General features: G+C 46.9%; 1 protein-coding gene across 1 annotated transcript in view; it reads left to right on the plus strand.

Annotated features, from left to right (window-relative positions):
• The window catches only part of atp11a (ATPase phospholipid transporting 11A), a 236397-nt gene that overhangs the window by 125800 nt on the left and 88400 nt on the right, over positions 1-22197 (plus strand). Inside the window, exons 15-17 of the mRNA XM_078546099.1 lie at positions 90-161; positions 12091-12164; positions 17272-17375. Coding sequence (XP_078402225.1) covers positions 90-161; positions 12091-12164; positions 17272-17375 — 250 coding nt within the window. The remainder of the gene's footprint in view (positions 1-89; positions 162-12090; positions 12165-17271; positions 17376-22197) is intronic.

Genomic DNA, 22197 nt, shown 5'->3' on the forward strand with positions numbered 1-22197 from the left:
TGTTCCATGATGGATTGATATGGTGTAAGAGATGGTTAAATTACTCTTGTGATGGATGTTTAGTGATTTTATTTGTTTTTTTTGTTCAGACTTGGTTTCACATTCCTGCAGATAAAAGACAATTTTATGGAGCTTGAGAATCCAGAGGCTGAAGTTGAAAGGCAAGTATGTGTGTATTCGAGGCCAGTTAGGGCTGGACAACAAATGCTGGCCTTGCTAGCAACGCTCACATCCCATGAAATATTTTTAAAAAGTCACTTCCAGATCAATATCAGCACTAAGGTTTCCATTCTCCAGTGCATGGATCTCACTTCTTGGTGATCATCATGTCATCCTGAACATGCAAACAACTTGAACTTACCAGTAACTTTTCCTGAACGCCCCACAATTGTCAATTCCCTCCATTCACTGAACTGCCCTGGAACATATGTTACCCAAGTACCCATTCTAGACAGTTAGCCTATGGGTGTGATAGTTCTGAAACAAAAGCAAAAATAGCTGGAAGAACTCAGCAGGCCTGACAGCATCTGCGGAGAGGAATACAGTTAACGTTTCGAGTCCGGATGAAGAGTTCTGATGAAGAGTCACCCAGACTCGAAACGTTAACTGTGTTCCTCTCCGCAGATGCTGTCAGACCTGCTGAGTTTTTCCAGGTATTTTTGTTTTTGTTTCAGATTTCCAACATCCACAGTATTTTGCTTTTATCGAATTGATAGTTCTGTCATGTGTGTAATGGTTACTCACATTACCACTATCCAGCCAGCCCTCAATCAATCGCATTCTATTTTGCACAACCTTCATGACAAAACACATTAGAATTTGAGGCACAAGATGTCTTGTTTACTTCTTTAAGCTAATCAGAGTCTGGGATTTTGTAACTAATTTGATTAAGTGTGAGGAATTAATTTTTAATAGTTTGATTGTTGTGTACTATCTTACCATCATGACCTGATTACCTTACCAGGCTTTTCCATTCCCTATGATCCTCTTTTGTGGTAAACAAAATCTCCTGGATTGAAATCTGTCTCAGGTGGTCTTATTCGATACCCCAGTGATCTGTGAGCTTTCTCAGAGACCTCAGCCTTGATGAGACCTTGTCTCCCTGCATGTAAAACATTCAGATGTGCAGGGGCAAAAAAAAGGAACTTATAATATCTTCTAAAGCAGAAGGAACATTGCACAGCACAGGTATTTTGGGATTTCACCCACAGACTAACTGATACGGACGATATCCTCCAACCATCTGAAGTGAACGCTTTGCATGAATTGCCCATGCCAGGGTAGTTCTCAACTTGAAATCTGATTAATAAATTAAAATTGTATCCCACATTTCATCAATTACCCTATGATTCCTTTCACAAAGTCCATCGCTGAAAGGGCTTTCAGCTGTTGTATTCATGATCATGTTCATATTTTCACACACTAGTATGAACTCATCATTGGCAAACTCCCCTTAAGTGATTGGCAAAAGAACCAAAGGCAACAGAAAGAGAAACCTTTTTACACAGCAAATGGATCTGGAATGCACCGTCAGAGAGTGTAGTAGAGGCCGAGTCAACCGTGGCTTTTAAAAGGGAATTGGATAAGTACACAAAGGGAAAAAAAATTGCCAGGCTACAGAGGGAGAGTGAGTGAGTGAAACTAGCCGGATCGCTCATGCAGAGAGAGCACTGGCGCTGACTTGGCAGCTGAATGACCTGCTGTGCTGTAACCATTCCATCATTCTATTTTTAGTGAGGGTAGCTAGGATTAGTGAATAATATCTATTTTACATATTATTATCTAATGTCTGTGCTGTCATGGGAAAGGGATGAAGAACAGGCCATGGAGGGATTGTTATTTGGGACATGTACCCAGTGATCTGTTTTAACCAGTCTGCCTCGAATCAAAGCTACTCTTGCAGGAAAAAAAAACACATCTGCTTTTGCTGTTTTTACACAAACTGTTTGCATTGCTTGTGTGGAGAGAGAGAAAATAGATGCCACTTGCCCTGCATGCAACGAACAAGTGGATGTCTGTGCTGAATCAGATTTTGTGCCTACTGCTTTTACTGCCCTCCTGCTGTTGTAAGCTCTGTTCCAAAGTTACCACCTCCACGAAATGTTGAGTGGGAGCCAGTCTGGTGAAGGACTAGTCAGAACCTGGTGCTGTCACTTTGGTCGAGTTTGTGGCGCAGTGGTATTGTTGCTGTAATCCAGAGACCCAGGGTAATGCCCTGGGTTCGAATCCCGCCAAGGCAGATGGTGGAATTTGAGTTCAATAAAAATCTGGAATTAAAGTCTGTTGATGACCATGAAACCATTGTTGATTGCTGTAAAAACACATCTGGTTCACCAATATCCTTTAGGATACAACACTGCGTCCATCACTGAATGAGGTTCCTGGAGTTGTCATGACAGCAACCATGATGGCCACTAATTCAAAGGTGGTGCACATTGAAATAGAATTATGATAGGTGAATGGGAAATGTGGGATGCTGAACAATGCTGCCATTTTTGGGGTTTTAAGCTTGAAAGATGAAGAAACAGCGGCAGGTAGGAAGGGGCTGATATTTGGCACAAATTGTGCCATAATGCTGCCTGGGTTTAGAAACCAACTTGACACTGAGAAGATGGGACAAGCCACAGAGAGCCATAGATCTGAGGTACCTGAGAAAGAGTCCAAACCATTGTGCTCAAATGCAGGTATCTGATGGATTTTTTTTCATATTTGTTTGGTAGGTAGCTGGAGTTTGGGGATGGGGGACTGCAACATTTTGCACCTTCTCGCCACAAAAATAATATTCTGCTTTTCTATTCTTGCTGCTAAAGTGAACAACCTCAGATTTTTCCACATTAAACCCCATCTACCAGTCCCCCCCACCCCTGCCCCCACTTAACCTATCCATATCCCTTTGCAGACTATGCTCCTCACAACTTGCTTTCCTACTTACCTTTGTATCATTAGTACATTTGGCTACAATATCGCCAGCCTCTTCATCAAATCATTAACAGATTGTAATTAATAGAGTGTTAGGTTGAGATAAATCCTGATATCCAATGATTTGACAGTTGTATTGGTGGCAATGATTATACTTTATTCAGGACAAGTGTAGCTTGATAGATTAAAATATCTGAGCAATGGTTTTCAAGATAAAATTATATTATATAACTCCATTTATGCCTTGGTAGAAGCTGCTATTTGATGTACCCCCACCCTCTGACTGAGCCCCTGGCATGACCTCTGGGTGTGCCCTGAATTCTCTCTCAAGTCCAGTCTCCTTGTCCATCCCCTTATATACTTTTTATTGCAATTCAAAACTACTGAATTTCACTTAATCAGCCATTGGTTTAATTACTTTATTGAATTAAAGTAAAGATATGCCATATACACAATGTGCCTGTTTTACCCAGCTTTCAATATTCGGACTCAGTCGCTTATTTTGACTATGGGACTTCACCAGTGCAGATGCTGTAACACAACTGAAACTCTTTCGAGTTATCAACAGTCACAGATTGCAACTCTTTCGAGTACAATCACAGTTCTTGGTTTCCGGGAGTGGGACATGAACCCACAACCCACTGATTCAAAGGCGAGGGTGCTATGAACTGAGCCACAGCTGACAGCAGGTCTCCAAACAGAATACATTCAAATTGATTCGGGTACCTAACAATCCTTGGTTGCTATGGGAACTCAGCTGCCTCTCGTTGTCCTTTCTGCTGTTAGCTGACTTAATTTTAGCCAGGCGACACAACAACAACGTATTTATATAGTGCCTTTAATAGGAGCATTAGAAAACAAGATGTGAGACTGAGTCATGGAGATATTAGGTCAGATGACCAAATGCTTGCTGAAAAAGGTAGATTTTAAAGGAGGAAAGTGCAGTAGAGAGATGGGAGAGGTTTCTGCACGGGATTCTAGAGCTTAGGGCTAAGTCAACTAAAGGCATGCTGGGAAGTGGTGGAGCTATTAAAATTGGGGATGCTCAAGAGGCCAGAATTAGATGAGCGCAGTTATCTCCGAGAGTTATGGGGCTGGAGGAGATTACACTGATAGGGAGAGGCAAGACTGGAGGTATTTGATGACAAGCATGAGAATTTAAAAATTAAGATTTTGCTTCATTGGGAACAAATGTAGGTCAGCAAGCACAGGGGTGATAGGTAAGTAGGACTAGGTACAAGTTAAAACATGAACAGCAGAGTTGGGATGACTTCAAGTTTATGGAGGGTAGAATGTGGGAGACTAGCCAGGGGGGAATTGAAATAGTTAGATCTGGAGTCATAAAGGCACAAATGAATGTTTCAGCAGTGGATGAGCTGACGCAGGGGTGAAGTCGGGCGATGTTACAGAGTTGGAAATGGATGGTCTTAAGTGATAGTATCGCAGATATGTGGACGGAAGCTCATCTCGAGGGCAATGTAACATCTAGGTTGCAAACACACTGGTTTAGTCTCAGGCTGTTGCCAGTGAGAGCGATGGAGTTGGTAGCAAGGAACAGAGTTTGGAGCAAGGACTAAAAACAATGGCTTTAGTCTTCCCAATACTTATTTGGAGGAAATTTCTGCTGATCGAGTACAAGATGTCAGATGAACAGTCTGATAAATTAGCAACAGTGGAGGAGGTGGTGGTGAGGGAGAGCTGGGTGGTGTTAGTGTACATGTGAAAATTAACACTGCTTTCAAATGATGTTGCTGAGAGGCAGCATGTAGATGAGAGGAGCAGGGGACTAAGGATAGATCCTTGGGGACACCAGAGGCAATGGTGCAGAAGCAGGAAGAGAAGCCGTTGCAAGTGACTCTGGACATTAATAGATAGATAAAAATGGAACCAGGTGTAAGCAGTCCCACCAGTTTATCATGATCTTTTAATTATTTTGCTTTTCCTTCCACCTCTCAGCACTTTTAAAAATCCATTCATTGGATGTGGGTATCACTGGCTAGGCCAGCATTTATTGTCCGTCCCTAATTGCCCTTGCAATACTGTGAGAAAGATATTGTGTGATAAAGAAGTGTACGTATGTTTTATAGACTGCAAAAAAACATTTGATCATGTGAATCAGAAAAAAATTATTGAATATTGAATATCTGAGGAACATAGGAATGAACATGAAAGATCTGAGGCTAGTAAGAAATTTGTACTGGAACCAAAGAGCTTTTGAGAATGGAAAAGACAATGTGAGGTGAAATGCAAATTGAGTGAGTAATAAGTCAGGGTTGTGTTTTAACACCATGCTCATTAAATCTCTACACTGGACAGGAAAATGTTTGCTCAACTGTTAGGCCTGGTCAAACTTGTGAAACTTAGACTGTAGGCAACCAAATGATCAAAACTAATTAACAAGCTTAATCTAAAGGGAAGTCATGGCAGCAGAGCTCGCACCCATGATATGTTCCTTCCTGTTGGAAGTCATGGACACTTCCAGTGTCCCTAGTGACCATGTGGTTAGGAAGTGTGGGCAGGAAGCTACAGCTGCTGGCTAACCGCATTTCGGAGATGGAGCTATGCGGGGAATCACTGTGGAGCATCTGCGATGCTGAGATTATTGTCGACAGCACATTCAGTGAGGTGGTCACACCACAGACGAAGACTGAACAGGCAGGAAGGGGATGGGTGACCACCAGGCAGAGTAGAGTAAGGCAGGTAATGCAGGATCCCCCGTGGCTGTCCCCCTCTCTAACAGATATACCGTTTTGGACACTGTTAGGGGGAGACGACTTCTCAAGGGAAAGCAGCAGGAGCCAAGTCCATGGCACCACGGGTGGCTCTGCTGCACAAGAGGGGGAGGAAGAATGGCAGGGCTATAATGATAGGGGATTCAATAGTAAGGGCAACAGACAGGTGTTTCTGCGGCCACAGAAGAGACTCCAGGAAGCTATTTTGCCTCCCTGGGTCAAGGATGTCTCGGAGAGGCTGCAGGGCATTCTAAAGAGGGAGGGTGAACAGCCAATGGTCATGGTACATATTGGTACTAATGACATAGGTTTAAAAAAAAAGGGATGAGGTCCTACAAGCTGAAGAAAGGGAGTTAGGATGTAAATTTAAAAAGTAGGACCTCAAAGGTAGTAATCTCAGGATTACGAGCAGTGCGACGTGCTAGCGAGAGTAGAAATAACAGGATATATTAGATGAATACATGGCTGAAGAAATGGTGTAGGGGGAGGGATTCAGATTCCTGGGGCATTGGGACCAGTTCTGGGGAAGGTGGGACCAGTACAAGTGGGACAGGTTGTATCGGGGCAGGACCGGGAGCAATGTCCTTGGTGGGGGTGGGGGGTGTTTGCTAGTGCTTTCAGGGAGGGTTTAAACTACAATGGCAGGGGGTTGGGAACCTGAGCAGGGAGACAGAGGAGGGGGAAAACAAGGGTAGAAATGAAAGACAGAAAAGAGAAGCAAAAGTGGAAGGTAGAAAAAACAAGGGTGAAAAACAAATGGGGTCATAGTGCAAAAAATAAAGCAAAGGTGACTAACAAGGCTAAAAAGACAAGTCTAAAGGTATTGTATCTTAAATGCATGGAGCATTTGTAAAAAGGTAGATGAATTAACAGCGCAAATAGATATAAACGGTTATGATAGAGTTGCAATTACGGAGACATGGCTGCAGAGTGACCAAGGATGGGAACTGAACACCTCGGGCTATTCAATATTTAGGAAGGACAGACAAATAGGGAAAGGAGGTGGGGTACCATTGTTGGTAAAGGAGGAAATCGATGCAATAGTGAGGAAGGGTATTGGCTCAGAAAATCATGATATGGAATCTGTTTGGGTGGAGTTAAGAAACACCAAGGGGCAGAAAACGTTAGTGGGGGTTGTCTATAGGCCCCCAAACAGTAGTGGAGATGTAAGGGAAGGCAGTAAGTAGGAAATTAGAGAACATGCAATAAGGGTACAACTGTAATCATGGGTGACTTTAAACTACATACAAATTGGACAAACCAAACTAGTAATAATACTGTGGAGGAGGATTTCCTGGAGTGTGTAGTGTGTTTTTTTTAAATCAATATGTTGAGGAACCAACTAGAAATAAACTATCCTAGACTGGGTATTGTGCAATGAGGAAGGATTAATTAACAATCTCATTGTGCAGGGTCCCTTGGGAAAGATCGACCATGTAGAATTGTTCATTAGGATGGAGAGGGAAGTAGCTGAATCCTAGGGTCCTGAATCTAAATGAAAGGAACTGAGGGTATGAGGCACGAGTTGGCAATGATGGATTGGGGAACCTTAATAAAAGGGTTGACAGTGGATAGGCAATGGATAATATTTAAGAAACGCATGCATGAATTACAACAATTATTCATTCTTGTCTGGCAGAAAAGTAAAACTGGAAAGGTGGCTCAACCACAGCTTACAAAATAAATTAGGGATAGTATTAGATCCAAAGAGGAGACATGTAAAATTGCCAGAAAAAGCAGCAAGCCTGAGGATTGGGAGCAGTTTAGAATTCAGCAAAAGTGGACAAAAAGATTGACCAAGAAGGGGAAAATGGAGTATGAGAGTAAACTTGCAGGTAACATAAAAACTGACTGTAAAAGCTTCTCTAAATATGTGAAGAGAAAAAGATCAGCAAAGACAAATGTAGGTCCCTTACAGTCAGAAACAGGGGAAATTATAATGGGAAGCAAAATGGTAGAAGAATTGAAAATGTATTTTGGTTCTGCCTTCACAAAAGAGGACACAAATAATTTCCTAGAAATGTTGGGGAACCAAGGGTCCAGTGAGAGGGACGAATTGGAGAAAATCAGTGTTAGTAAAAAATTGAGAGAAATTAATGGAGTTAAAGGCTGAAAAATCCCCAGGGCCTGATAATCTACATCCCAGAATGTTAAAGGAAGTGGCCCTGGAAATATTGAATGCATTGGCTTGGATGGAGTGGATTTCTTGAAATGTGTACAGGAGAACTTTTTAGGTCAATATGTAGAGGGTCCAACAAGGGACGGTGCATTGCTGGACCTAATTCTGGGGAATGAAGCCGGACAGGTGGCTGAGGTGGTGGTGGGCGAGCATTTTAGTGATAGCGACCACAACATGGTACAGTTTAAGTTTGTTATGGACAAAGAACTCAACAAGTTGCAAAAAAATGTTTTGGATTGGGGGGAGAGTGGATTTTAGTAAAATAAAGCAGGATCTGGCCAGGGTAGATTGGGAACAGTTACTTGTGGGGAAATCTACAGAGCAACAGTGGGGGGTGTTCAAAAAGGAAATGGGGAGGGTACAGGCACAACATGTTCCCTCTAGGGTGATAGGAAGGAGTAACAAGCCCAGAGAACCATGGATGACCAAAGATATTCAGGTTACGTTGAGAAGGAAAAGAGAGGCTTTTAGCAGGTACAAGGGAAGCAAATGAGCAGAGGCATTAGTGGAGAACAGACAGTGCAGGGAGGAGCTAAGAAAGGAATTAGGAGAGCAAAGAGGGGATATGAGAAAGCTCTAGCTGGTAAAAGTAGGGAAAATCCCAAGATATTCTATAAGAATATCAACGGGAAGAGGATAACCAGGGAAAGAGAAGGGCCCACAAGGGACCAAGGGGGAAATCTATGGGTGGAGCCAGAGGACATTGTGAGAGTGCTGAATGAATACTTCACATCCGTCTTCACCCAAGAGAATGAAGGTGAAGGTATTGAACTCGGTGAGAGAGACTACGAGGTTCTTAAGCAAATTGATATAGGCAGTGACAAGGTATTGGAGGTGTTGGCAGGCTTAAAAGTGGACAAATCTCCAGGTCCGGATGTTGTGTCCCAGACTACTGAGGGAGGCAAGGGAGGAGATCGCAGGGGCTCTGACCCAAATTTTTAATTCCTCTCTGGCCACAGGGGAGGTGTCAGAGGACTGGAGAACAGCTAATGTGGTTCTGCTATTTAAGAAGTGTTGTAGAGAAAAGCCAGGGAACTACAGGCCAGTGAGTCTCACATCAGTGGTAGGGAAACTATTAGAGAAATTCCTGAAGAAGAGTATCTATGTCCACTTGGAGAGGCAAGGTTTGATCAGGGACAGTCAGCATGGCTTTGTCAGAGGGAGGTCATGCCTAACAAATTGGATTGAATTTTTTGAGGTGACCAGGTGTGTAGATGAGGGCAGTGCAGTTGATGTAGTTTATATGGATTTCAGCAAAGTCTTTGACAAGGTCCCACATGGGAGACTTATAAAGAAGGCAAAGGCATATGGGATACAGGGTAATTTGATAAGGTGTATTCAAAATTGGTTTAATTGTAGGAGACAGAGGGTGATGACAGAAGGATGCTTTAGTGACTGGAAGCCAGTTCCAGTGGCATACCACAGGGATCGGTTCTCGGTCCCCTATTATTTGTCATTTATATAAATGACATAGATGACTATGTTGGGGGTAGGGTTAGTAAGTTTTCGGATGACACCAAGATTTGCCAGGTGGTTAACAGTGAGGTTGAGTATCTTGGGCTACAGGAAGATATAGACGGGATGGTCAAATGGGCAGATAAGTGGCAGATGGAATTTAACCCTGAAAAGTGTGAGGTGATACACTTTGGAAGGAGTATTTTGACAAGGAAGTATTCAATGAACGGCATGGCACTAGGAAGTTCTGAGGAACAAAGGGACATTGGCACGTGTGTCCATAGATCTCTGAAGGCGGAGGGGCATGTTAGTGGGGTGGTGAAAAAGGCATATGGGACACTTGCCTTTATCAATCGAGGCGTAGATTACAAAAGTAGGGAGGTCATGTTGGAGTTGTATAGAACCTTGGTGAGGCCACAGCTGGACTACTGTGTGCAGTTCTGGTCACCACATTATAGGAAGGTTGTGATTGCACTGGAGGGGGTGCAGAGGAGATTCACCAGGATGTTGCCTGGGATGAAACATTTAAGTTATGAAGAGAGGTTGGATAGACTTGGGTTGTTTTTGTTGGAGCAAAGAAGACTGAGGGGTGACCTGATCGCGGTGTACAAGATTGAGGGGCATGGACAGGGTGGATAGGGAGCAGCTGTTCCCCTTAGTTGAAGGGTCAGTCATGAGGGGGGCATAAGTTCAAGGTGAGGGGCAGGAGGTTTAGGGGGGATGTGAGGAGAAACTTTTTTACCCAGAGGGTGGTGACGGTCTGGAATGTGCTGCCTGGGAGGGTGGTGGAGGCGGGTTGCCTCACATCCTTTAAAAAGTACCTGGATGAGCATTTGACACGTCATAACATTCAAGGCTATGGACCAAGTTCTGGTAAATGGAATTAGGTAGGTAGGTCAGGTGTTTCTCACGTGTCGGTGCAGACCCGATGGGCCGAAGGGCCTCTTCTGCTCTGTGATTCTGTGATTGGTGGTCATCTTCCAAGATTCTGTTAACTCTGGAGCAGTTCCTACAGATTGGAGGGTGGCAAATGTAACCCCACTATTTAAAAAAGGAGGGAGAGAATTACAGACCAGTTAGCCTAACATCAGTAGTGGGGAAAATGCTATTATAAAAGACGTGGTAACAGAACACTTGGAAAGCATTAACGGGATTAGACAAAGTCAGCATGGGTTTATGAAAGGGAAATCATGCTTAGCTAATCTACTGGAGTTTTGAGGATGTAATTAGTAGAATAGATAAGGGAGAATCAGTGGATGTGGTGTATTTGGATTTCAAGAAGGCTTTTGATAACGTTCCACACAAGAGGCTAGCAGGCCAAATTAAAGCACATGCGATTGGGGGGTAATATACTATATAGATTGTTTCCAATCTGTCAACCAATTCTCAGAGTGTGGGAATAAATGGGTCTTTTTAAATAAATGGCTTGGATGAGGAAACCAAATGCAATATTTCCAAGTTTGCTGATGACACAAAACTGGGTGGGGTTGAGAGGAGGACATAAGGAGGCTTCAGGGTGATTTAGACAAGTTGTGTGAGTGGACAAACACATGGCAGACGCAGTATAACGTGGATAAATGTGAAGTTATACGCTTTGGTGTGGAAAACAGAAAGGCAGAGTATTATTTAAATGGTGATATCTTGGGAAATGTGGATGTACAAAGGGATCTGGGTGTCCTTGTACACCAGTCAATGAAAGTAAATAGGCAGGTGCAGCAAGCAATTAGAAAGGCAAATGATATGTTGGCCTTCATTGCAAGAGGATTTGAGTTCAGAAGTAGGGATATTTTACTGAAGTTATACAGGGCCTTGGTGAGACCACACTTGGAGTATTGCGTGCAGTTTTGGTCTCCCTACCTAAGAAAGGAGAGACTTGCCACAGAGGGAGTGCAGCGAAGGTTCACTTGGCTGTTACCAGGGATGGCAGGACTGTCGTATGAGGAGAGATTGGTTCAACTGGGCTTGTATTCACTAGAGTTTAGAAGAATGAGAGGGGATCTGATTGAAATGTATAAAATTCTAAGGGCTAGACAGACTGGATGCAGGGAGGATGTTTCCCCTGGTTGGGGAGTCTAGAACAAGGGGTCTCAGTCACAGGATATGGGGTGGGCCATTTAGGACTGAGACGAGGAAAAATCTCTTCACTCAGCGGGTGGTCAACCTGTGGAATTCTCTACCACAGAAGCTGTAGAGGCCGGGTCAAGTGTATTCAAGAAAACAATTGATCCATTTTTGGATATTAGGGGCATGAAGGGGTATGGAGAGAGAGCAGGAATATGGCGTTGAGATAGAGGATCAGCCACGATCATACTGAATGGCAGAGCAGGCTCGAAAGGCCGAATGGCCTACTCCTGCTCTTAGTTTCTAAAGACTCGAAGTCTCTGAAATGTTGTCATACGGAAGGATGTTTAGAACATCTTGGAAAGAGAGAGTAAACAATGCCAATGCACTGGGGAGAATGAAATCCAGACAAGGCATGATAGACATCATCAAGAGCAGAACATTTGAGTTACCTTGGCTGTCTGATAAGGTGCAACAATTTGCACAGAACACTGCTTGAAGGCTACATGAATAGTAAAAGGAACCTAGGAAGACCAAGAGTTTCTTGGACAAGCAACATCACAGAGGGCAAAGAGGGTCTATCAGGGGGCATTGAGGATAGCTTACTGTGGAAGTGGCTGGTGCAATGTTGCTCTCAGCAAAAGGGAAAACAATGTGTTCCAATTAACTGGAAACGTAGCTACATTCTGTCAGTACTTGGGAAGCACATTGCTGTTAAATTCACGTCTTTTCATTCTTTTTAAGGTTCGAATTACTCCAGACATTGCATTTTGACTCCGTGAGACGTCGTATGAGTGTCATTGTTAGATCCAAAACAGGTGAGTGTGAGTGGACCTGACCTCACCTGACAGGGCTGGAGAGAGTGGACCTGACCTCACCTGACAGGGCTGGAGAGAGTGGACCTGACCTCACCTGACAGGGCTGGAGAGAGTGGACCTGACCTGGCCTGACAGGGCTGGAGAGAGTGGACCTGACCTCACCTGACAGGGCTGGAGAGAGTGGACCTGACCTCACCTGACGGGGCTGGAGAGAGTGGACCTGACCTCACCTGACAGGGCTGGAGAGAGTGGACCTGACCTGGCCTGACAGGGCTGGAGAGAGTGGACCTGACCTCACCTGACAGGGCTGGAGAGAGTGGACCTGACCTCACCTGACAGGGCTGGAGAGAGTGGACCTGACCTCACCTGACAGGACTGGAGAGAGTGGACCTGACCTGACCTGACAGGGCTGGAGAGAGTGGACCTGACCTCACCTGACAGGGCTGGAGAGAGTGGACCTGACCTCACCTGACAGGGCTGGAGAGAGTGGACCTGACCTCACCTGACAGGACTGGAGAGAGTGGACCTGACCTCACCTGACAGGGCTGGAGAGAGTGGACCTGACCTGACCTGACAGGTTTGGAGAGAGTGGACCTGACCTCACCTGACAGGGCTGGAGAGAGTGGACCTGACCTCACCTGACAGGGCTGGAGAGAGTGGACCTGACCTCACCTGACAGGGCTGGAGAGAGTGGACCTGACCTCACCTGACAGGGCTGGAGAGAGTGGACCTGACCTCACCTGACAGGGCTGGAGAGAGTGGACCTGACCTCACCTGACAGGGCTGGAGAGAGTGGACCCGGCCTGACCTGACCTGACAGGGCTGGAGAGAGTGGACCCGGCCTGACCTGACAGGGCTGGAGAGAGTGGACCTGACCTGACCTGACCTGACCTGACAGGGCTGGAGAGAGTGGACCTGACCTGACCTGACAGGGCTGGAGAGAGTGGACCTGACCTCACCTGACAGGTTTGGAGAGAGTGGACCTGACCTGACCTGACAGGGCTGGAGAGAGTGGACCTGACCTGACCTCACCTGACAGGTTTGGAGAGAGTGGACCTGACCTGACCTGACCTGACCTGACGGGGCTGGAGAGAGTGGACCTGACCTGACCTGACGGGGCTGGAGAGAGTGGACCTGACCTGACCTGACGGGGCTGGAGAGAGTGGACCTGGCCTGACCTGACAGGGCTGGAGAGAGTGGACCTGACCTGACCTGACGGGGCTGGAGAGAGTGGACCCGGCCTGACCTGACAGGGCTGGAGAGAGTGGACCTGACCTGACCTGACGGGGCTGGAGAGAGTGGACCTGACCTCACCTGACAGGGCTGGAGAGAGTGGACCTGACCTGACCTGACCTGACCTGACCTGACCTGACGGGGCTGGAGAGAGTGGACCTGGCCTGACCTGACAGGGCTGGAGAGAGTGGACCTGACCTGACCTGACAGGGCTGGAGAGAGTGGACCTGACCTGACCTGACGGGGCTGGAGAGAGTGGACCTGGCCTGACCTGACAGGGCTGGAGAGAGTGGACCTGACCTGACCTGACGGGGCTGGAGAGAGTGGACCTGACCTGACCTGACAGGGCTGGAGAGAGTGGACCTGGCCTGACCTGACGGGGCTGGAGAGAGTGGACCTGACCTCACCTGACAGGGCTGGAGAGAGTGGACCTGACCTGACCTGACGGGGCTGGAGAGAGTGGACCTGACCTGACCTGACCTGACGGGGCTGGAGAGAGTGGACCTGACCTGACCTGACCTGACGGGGCTGGAGAGAGTGGACCTGACCTGACCTGACAGGGCTGGAGAGAGTGGACCTGACCTGACCTCACCTGACGGGGCTGGAGAGAGTGGACCTGGCCTGACCTGACGGGGCTGGAGAGAGTGGACCTGACCTGACCTGACAGGACTGGAGAGAGTGGACCCGGCCTGACCTGACGGGGCTGGAGAGAGTGGACCTGACCTGACCTGACAGGTTTGGAGAGAGTGGACCTGATGCGTTTATGTGTGTGTGAGAGTATAAGAACTAGGAGCAGAGGTTGGCCATTCAGCCCTTCAGATCACCTCTCATTCTTCTAAACTCCAGAGAATAAATCTTCCCTCATAGGACAACCCCTTCTTCGAATGAATTAATTTAGTGAATCTTCATTGCACTCCTTCTATGGCAAGTATATCTTGCCTTAGGTAAGGAGACCAAAATTATACACAATATCCCAGGTGCAGTGTCCCCAAGGCTCTATTTAATTGCAGTAATACATCTTTAACTCCTATACTCAAATCCTCTTGTAATAAAGAGCAACATATCACTTGCAAGTTAGCTTTCAGTGACTCATGAACAAGGACACCCCACCACATTGTCCCAGCTTCCTGTTCTTCCGAAATGTCACATACCCTTGGATATTCAGGTCCCAGCTTTGGTTTCCTTGTAGCCACATCTCTGCATTGGCTATCAGGTCATGTGTATGAATTTCTATTTGAGCTGACAGGTCATCTCTTTTGTTGTGAACGCTGCAGGCATTTTGATACAGAACCCCAAATTCAGCGATTTTACTGTTTTTGTAAACTCTGGTCCTGTTGGCACACAGTCTTAAGTTTGCAATCACTGTCCCTCCCTACCATACTGATTGTTGTTACCTTTATTTCTACTTGATCTATTTCCTTTTCATTTCCCTTTAATTTATTCAATCTTTCCCTGCACGACCTCTAGTTAGTTTAAAGCCCTCTCTACTTCCCTAGTTATACGACTTACTAGAACACTGGTCCCAGCACAGTTCATGTGTAGTCCGCCCCAACAGTACAGCTCCTACTTTCCCCAGTAGTGGTGGCAGTGTTCATGAATCAAAAGCCATTTCTCCCACACCAATCTTTGAGGCACACATTCATCTCTCTAACCTTATTTACCCTATGCCAATTTTCCTGTGCTTCAGGTAATAATCCAGAGATTACTACCTTTGAGGTTCTGCTTTTTAATTTAATGCCAAGCTTTTCACTCTCTATGCAGAATCACTTTCTTAGTCTTACCTATGTTGTTGGTAGCTACATTGTCCACGACAACTGGATCCTTCTCCTCCCACTGCAAGTTCCTCTCCAGTCCTGTGCGGATATCCCGAGCCCTGGCAACAGGCAGACAACGCAGCCATCTGGACTCATGCTGTCGACTGCAGAAAACAGTATCGATCCCCCTGACTATATTGTCTCCTGTCATTATCACAGTTCTCTTCGCTTCCCCCACTTGAATGGTATCCTTCACCTTGGTGCCATGGTCTGTCCACTCATCCACCTTGCATCCTTTCTCCTCATCCACACAGGTAGCAAGCACTTTGTACCTATTGGAAAAAGTCTGGGGCTGAGGCTCCTCCATCACTACATGCTGGTTCCCCTTACCTGCCTGTCTTGTAGTCACATCTTCTTGTCCCTGACCATTGACCAACGCTAAAGTTTTGCCTAACCTAAGAGGAGTGGCAGCCTCTTGGAACAAAGCATCCAGGTAACTCTCCCCTCCCCGATGCCCGCAATGTCTGCAACTCAGACTCCAGCTCAGCAACTCAAGAGTTAAAGTTGCCTAAGGTGCAGTCACTTTCTACAGATATGGTTATCCAGGATTGCAGTGCATTCTACAGATTCCCATATGCCACAGTATACCACCAGCCCTACACTTCAGTCCAACTTTATTTATTTAATTAGTCAATTAGTTAGCAATTTACACAGATAAAGTAATAAAAACTTGCACTCACCGAGCTTGGAGACAAGGGATGAAACTCATCACCCACTGGAGGCTGTAGAAAGAGCACCTCTTTCCCCCTGTGTACCAAATTCTTCACTCCACACTCAATCTCCATCACACTCTGCCATTATCTCACATCCACACTCCTCTTTCTGCATGCAGGTTTAAAATCTCTCTATTTGAATAGAGCCTCTGATGACTCACTTGCTAACTCAGCTTTCTGCTATAGTAATTAACACCTATTGAGGGCAACTACTTTTAGCTGATTGATAGATAACTGCCACTTCAGGCAGCTCCCTGTTTAACCAGGCTATTCAACTAACAATGTTTGAAAATAAGAACCTAACTCTTAATCTAAATTTAAAGTTTACCAAAAATTCCCACGTGAACCAAATTCCCAACTCTGCACTCAATCTATGCCTCATTCAGGCATAGTCTGGTGTGTATGTGTCCAGTATAGTTATGTGGTTGAGATAAAGGTGTTTGTGATTGGACAAGATATAACTTGAGTGTGATTGGAAGAGATGCAATTGGATCAGATACATTTGAGTGTTCATTTTGTTAATTTAGTTTATTTGGTTGACTCTGAAAGAGTTACATTTGAGTGTGTAGATGGGATTATGTCAAGTACATGAGTGTGTATATGGAATTGGATCAGGTACATTAGTATGGGTGTAATTGGATCAGGTACATGAGTATGGGTGGAATTGGATCTGGTATGAGCGTGTGGGTGGGATTGGATCTGGTACGAGCGTGTGGGTGGGATTGGATCTGGTGCGAGCGTGTGGGTGGGATTGGATCTGGTACGAGCGTGTGGGTGGGATTGGATCTGGTACGAGCGTGTGGGTGGGATTGGATCTGGTACGAGCGTGTGGGTGGGATTGGATCTGGTACGAGCGTGTGGGTGGGATTGGATCTGGTACGAGCGTGTGGGTGGGATTGGATCTGGTACGAGCGTGTGGGTGGGATTGGATCTGGTACGAGCGTGTGGGTGGGATTGGATCTGGTACGAGCGTGTGGGTGGGATTGGATCTGGTACGAGCGTGTGGGTGGGATTGGATTTGGTACGAGCGTGTGGGTGGGATTGGATCTGGTACGAGCGTGTGGGTGGGATTGGATCTGGTACGAGCGTGTGGGTGGGATTGGATCTGGTACGAGCGTGTGGGTGGGATTTCATCAGGAGAGGTTGGTTGGATCAAAGTGAAAGCTACAGATTTGTGCAGTTCTGTGGGAAACCACAAATGCTTTATTTTGCTGAGCTGGGCTTCTCGTGCAGGATCAGGGGACCTGTTGAACAGGCTGAAGCAAAACCTATCATTGATTGGCTGTGTCCAAAGGCGAAATATTTTCAATTATTTCATTCACATACACTTTTTTGTCTCTTAAACAGGGGAAATAATCCTATTCTGTAAAGGAGCTGATTCATCCATTTTCCCCAGAGTGAAGGAGGGGAAGTTGGACATGGTCCGGCAAAGAGTGCAGCAGAATGCAGTGGTATGTCAAGGCAATTTGGATGCTGCTTTGAGTCCTTTTTAATATGATTCCTAATATCCCCAAGTTTGTTCTGCCTTAAACCTTGAACTATTCTGCAAGTTTAAATAGTATATATTGAAGGAAAGAATTACTGATTGATGCAGCTCTGTTCCCAGAGGATTTGTAGGTTGATAGTGTTGTACTGAAGTGGTGGTAATTCTGACAGGGCCCAGACAGTTGTATTCTGATAGAACTTGGCATTCTATGTATCTGGGCTCCAGGGATTCATTCCGAGGCCATGCAGTTCCAGCCTTTGATAACTGGTGTTGTGAAGAACACAGGTGTAACTGGACAACGTTCATTTTATCTTTAGATTCTCCTTGTTGGAAACGAGTTCCAGGTCTCCTCTGGCAGCAAGACTGTTAATAAATATTCAATATGTGGAAATCTGTGTCCCAACTTTGTGTCCTACTCATTGTCCTTGTGCCTACCATTACAATACTAATTCATTCCATCTGCACACTACCAGTTGTTGGGAAACATCTCTTCAAGAACTGTATTTTCTTTTAAACTTTGGAAGGACACTATTATTTGGATACTTGGCATTTTTTTTTAAACAAGGTCATAAGTTCACTTTGGACTGAGAGCAAGCATGTCTTTTCTAAGAAATCACATGATGCTAGCTAAATGACCAGTATGGCAATTGTAGAGGAGAGCTAATTGTTTATTTGAACTACAATCACTTTAATTGATGGGGAAAAAAACTGTTTTAAAGGCAAAGGCCTGGTGATTTACTGGAAATCATCTGATAGAGGGGCTATATGTTTTGAACTTGCTGTTTTGAACTCAGTTGGGAATGAAGTAAGAAGGGGAAAAGCTGCCCAATTCGCAATCCCCTTGCCTTCCTGAATACAGTGTGGTTATCAGTATCTAGCTAGGAACACTCATCTCAGTGTAATTTGCCTGTATTTGGAAAGCTGAGAGGCTGAGACGAGAAGGATTGACCCAGATCTATTCTGCTCCATGCTGAAGTTCCATTGGTGAAAACCTCCAGACACAGACTGAGACTAGTGGCCCAGGATAAAAGAGCGCGAGGAGAGCGGCGGAGACACAGGATAAAAGAGCGCGAGGAGAGCGGCGGAGACACAGGATAAAAGCGCGAGGACAGCGGCGCAAACACAGGATAAAAGAGCACGAGGAGAGTGGCGGAGACACAGGATAAAAGAGTGCGAAGAGAGCGGCGGAGACACAGGATAAAAGAACACGAGGAGAGCAGCGGAGACACAGGATAAAAGAGCGCAAGGAGAGCGGAGACACAGGATAAAAGAGCACGAGGAGAGCAGCGGAGACACAGGATAAAAGAGCGCGAGGAGAGCGGAGACACAGGATAAAAGAGCGCGAGGAGAGCGGAGACACAGGATCAAAGAACATGAGGAGAGCAGCGGAGACACAGGATAAAAGAGCGCGAGGAGAGCGGAGACAAAGGATAAAAGAGCGCGAGGAGAGCGGTGCAGACAGAGGATAAAAGAGCGCGAGGAGAGCGGAGACACAGGATAAAAGAGCGGGAGGAGAGCGGCGGAGACACTGGATAAAAGAGCGCGAGGAGAGCGGCGGAAACACAGGATAAAAGAGCGCTAGGAGAGCGGCGGAGACACAGAATAAAAGCACGAGGAGAGCAGCGGAGACACAGGATAAAAGCGCGAGGAGAGCAGCGGAGACACAGGATAAAAGAGCGTGAGGAGAGCAGCGGAGACACAGGATGAAAGAGAGCGAGGAGAGCGGAGACACAGGATAAAAGAGCGCGAGGAGAGCGGTGGAGACACAGGATAAAAGAGCGCGAGGAGAGCGGAGACACAGGATAAAAGAGCGAGAGGAGAGCGGCGGAGACACAGGATAAAAGCGCAAGGAGAGCAGCGGAAACACAGGATAAAAGAGCACGAGGAGAGCGAAGACACAGGATAAAAGCATGAGGAGAGCGGCGGAGACACAGGATAAAAGAGTGTGAGGAGAGCGGAGACACAGGATAAAAGAGCGCAAGGAGAGCGGAGACACAGGATAAAAGAGCACAAGGAGAGCGGCGGAGACACAGGATAAAAGAGCACGAGGAGAGGGGCGGAGACACAGGATGAAAGAGAGCGCGGAGAGCGGAGACACAGGATAAAAGAGCTCGAGGAGAGCAGCGGAGACACAGGATAAAAGAACACGAGGAGAGCGGAGACACAGGATAAGAGAGCGTGAGGAGAGCGGCGGAGACACAGGATAAAAGAGCACGAGGAGAGCGGAGACACAGGATAAAAGAGCGCGAGGAGAGCGGCGGAGACACAGGATAAAAGAGCGTGAGGAGAGCGGCGGAGACACAGGATAAAAGAGCGCGAGGAGAGCGGCGGAGACACAGGATAAAAGAGCGCGAGGAGAGCAGAGACACAGGATAAAAGAGCACGAGGAGAGCGGTGGAGACACAGGATAAAAGAGCGCGAGGAGAGCGGAGACACAGGATAAAAGAGCGCGAGGAGAGTGGCGGAGAAACAGGATAAAAGAGCGCGAGGAGAGCGGAGACACAGGATAAAAGAGCACGAGGAGAGCGGTGGAGACACAGGATAAAAGAGCACGAGGAGAGCGGCGGAGACACAGGATAAAAGAGCGCGAGGAGAGCGGAGACACAGGATAAGAGAGCGTGAGGAGAGTGGCGGAGACACAGGATAAAAGAGCACGAGGAGAGCGGCAGAGACACGGTAAAAGAGCGCGAGGAGAGCGGAGACGCAGGATAAAAGAGAGCGAGGAGAGACAGGATAAAAGAGCGCGAGGAGAGCAGAGACACAGGATAAAAGAGCGTGAGGAGAGCAGAGACACAGGATAAAAGAGCACGAGGAGAGCGGCGGAGACACAGGATAAAAGAGCGCGAGGAGAGCGGAGACACAGGATAAAAGAGCACGAGGAGAGCGGTGGAGACACAGGATAAAAGAGCACGAGGAGAGCGGCGGAGACACAGGATAAAAGAGCGCGAGGAGAGCGGAGACACAGGATAAAAGAGCGCGAGGAGAGCAGAGACACAGGATAAAAGAGCACGAGGAGAGCGGCGGAGACACAGGATAAAAGAGCGCGAGGAGAGCGGAGACACAGGATAAAAGAGCGCGAGGAGAGCGGCGGAGACACAGGATAAAAGAGCGCGAGGAGAGCAGAGACACAGGATAAAAGAGCGTGAGGAGAGCAGAGACACAGGATAAAAGAGCACGAGGAGAGCGGCGGAGACACAGGATAAAAGAGCGCGAGGAGAGCGGAGACACAGGATAAAAGAGCGCGAGGAGAGCAGAGACACAGGATAAAAGAGCACGAGGAGAGCGGCGGAGACAGGATAAAAGAGCGCGAGGAGAGCGGAGACACAGGATAAAAGAGCGCGAGGAGAGCGGCGGAGACACAGGATAAGAGAGCGCGAGGAGAGCGGCGACACAGGATAAAAGAGCACGAGGAGAGCGGCGGAGACAGGATAAAAGAGCGCGAGGAGAGCGGAGACACAGGATAAAAGAGCGCGAGGAGAGCGGCGGAGACACAGGATAAGAGAGCGCGAGGAGAGCGGCGACACAGGATAAAAGAGCGCGAGGAGAGCGGAGACACAGGATAAAAGAGCACGAGGAGAGCGGAGACACAGGATAAAAGAGCGCGAGGAGAGCGGAGACACAGGATAAAAGAGCACGAGGAGAGCGGAGACACAGGATAAAACTGAAAAAGTGAAGTCACAGGAAAGCTGTGACCTGATTGGTTGGTAGGAAATCTGCACCAAATTTGAAAATAAAACACTGCAAAGCTAATGAATAAATGAATTAACTAATTGGAGATGGTTGGGCAGGTGATGTGCTGTAACTGTATGATTTGGGAGCTGGCAGATCCCATTGCGAGCTGCAGTGACCACACCTGCAGCAAGTGTTGGTTGCTGGAGGGACTCCGGCTCCGAATTGATGAGCTGGAGTCCGAGCTCCGGACGCTGCAGCACATCCGGGAGGGGGAGGGTTACCTGGACGCTTTGTTTCAGGAGGCGGTCACACCTGATAGATTAAGTACCTCCAATTCAGTCAGTGGTCAGGGTCAACAGGGTGTGACTGCAAGTGAGGCAGGTAGAGGGATCCTGTGTTCAGGAACAGAGAAGCCTCAGCTCTTGACCTTGACCAACAGGTACGAGGTTCTTGCTCCCTGTGTGGATGAGGAACAGGGCTGTAGGGAGGATGAGCCAGCTGACCACAGCACCGTGGCACAGGAGGCCATGCAAGAGGGGAGGGGGAGCAAAAAGACAAGTGGTAGTTGTAGGGGATTCTATAATTAGGGGAATTGATAGCTTCCTTTGTAAGCATGATCGAGAGTCCCGCATGGTATGTTGCCTGCCCGGTGCCAGGGTGAGGGACATCTCTGACCGGCTTGAAAGGATATTGAAGAGGGAGGGGGAGGATCCAGTTGTTTTGGTCCATGTCGGGACAAATAACATAGGTAAGACTAGGAAAGAGGAATTGTTTGGGGATTATCAGGAACTCGGAACTAAATTAAAGAACAGATCCTCAAGGGTAATAATCTCCGGATTACTACCCGAGCCACGTGCAAATTGGCATAGGTATGCGAGGATAAGGGAAGTAAACACGTGGCTAAAGGAGTGGTGCGGGAAAGAGGGGTTCCATTTCGTGGGGCACTAGCATCAGTATTGGAACAGGAGGGATCTGTACCGTTGGGACGGTCTCTACCTGAAGCGATCTGGGACCAATGTTCTAGCGAAAAGGGTAAATAGGGTGGTCAACAGGACTTTAAACTAGAAAGTGGGGGGGAAGGGAAGGGTAATACTCCAAGAAGTATGATTAATGGG

Source organism: Cetorhinus maximus, chromosome 7 (genome assembly GCF_964194155.1).
Source record: "Cetorhinus maximus chromosome 7, sCetMax3.hap1.1, whole genome shotgun sequence".
Classification (NCBI taxonomy): domain Eukaryota; kingdom Metazoa; phylum Chordata; class Chondrichthyes; order Lamniformes; family Cetorhinidae; genus Cetorhinus; species Cetorhinus maximus.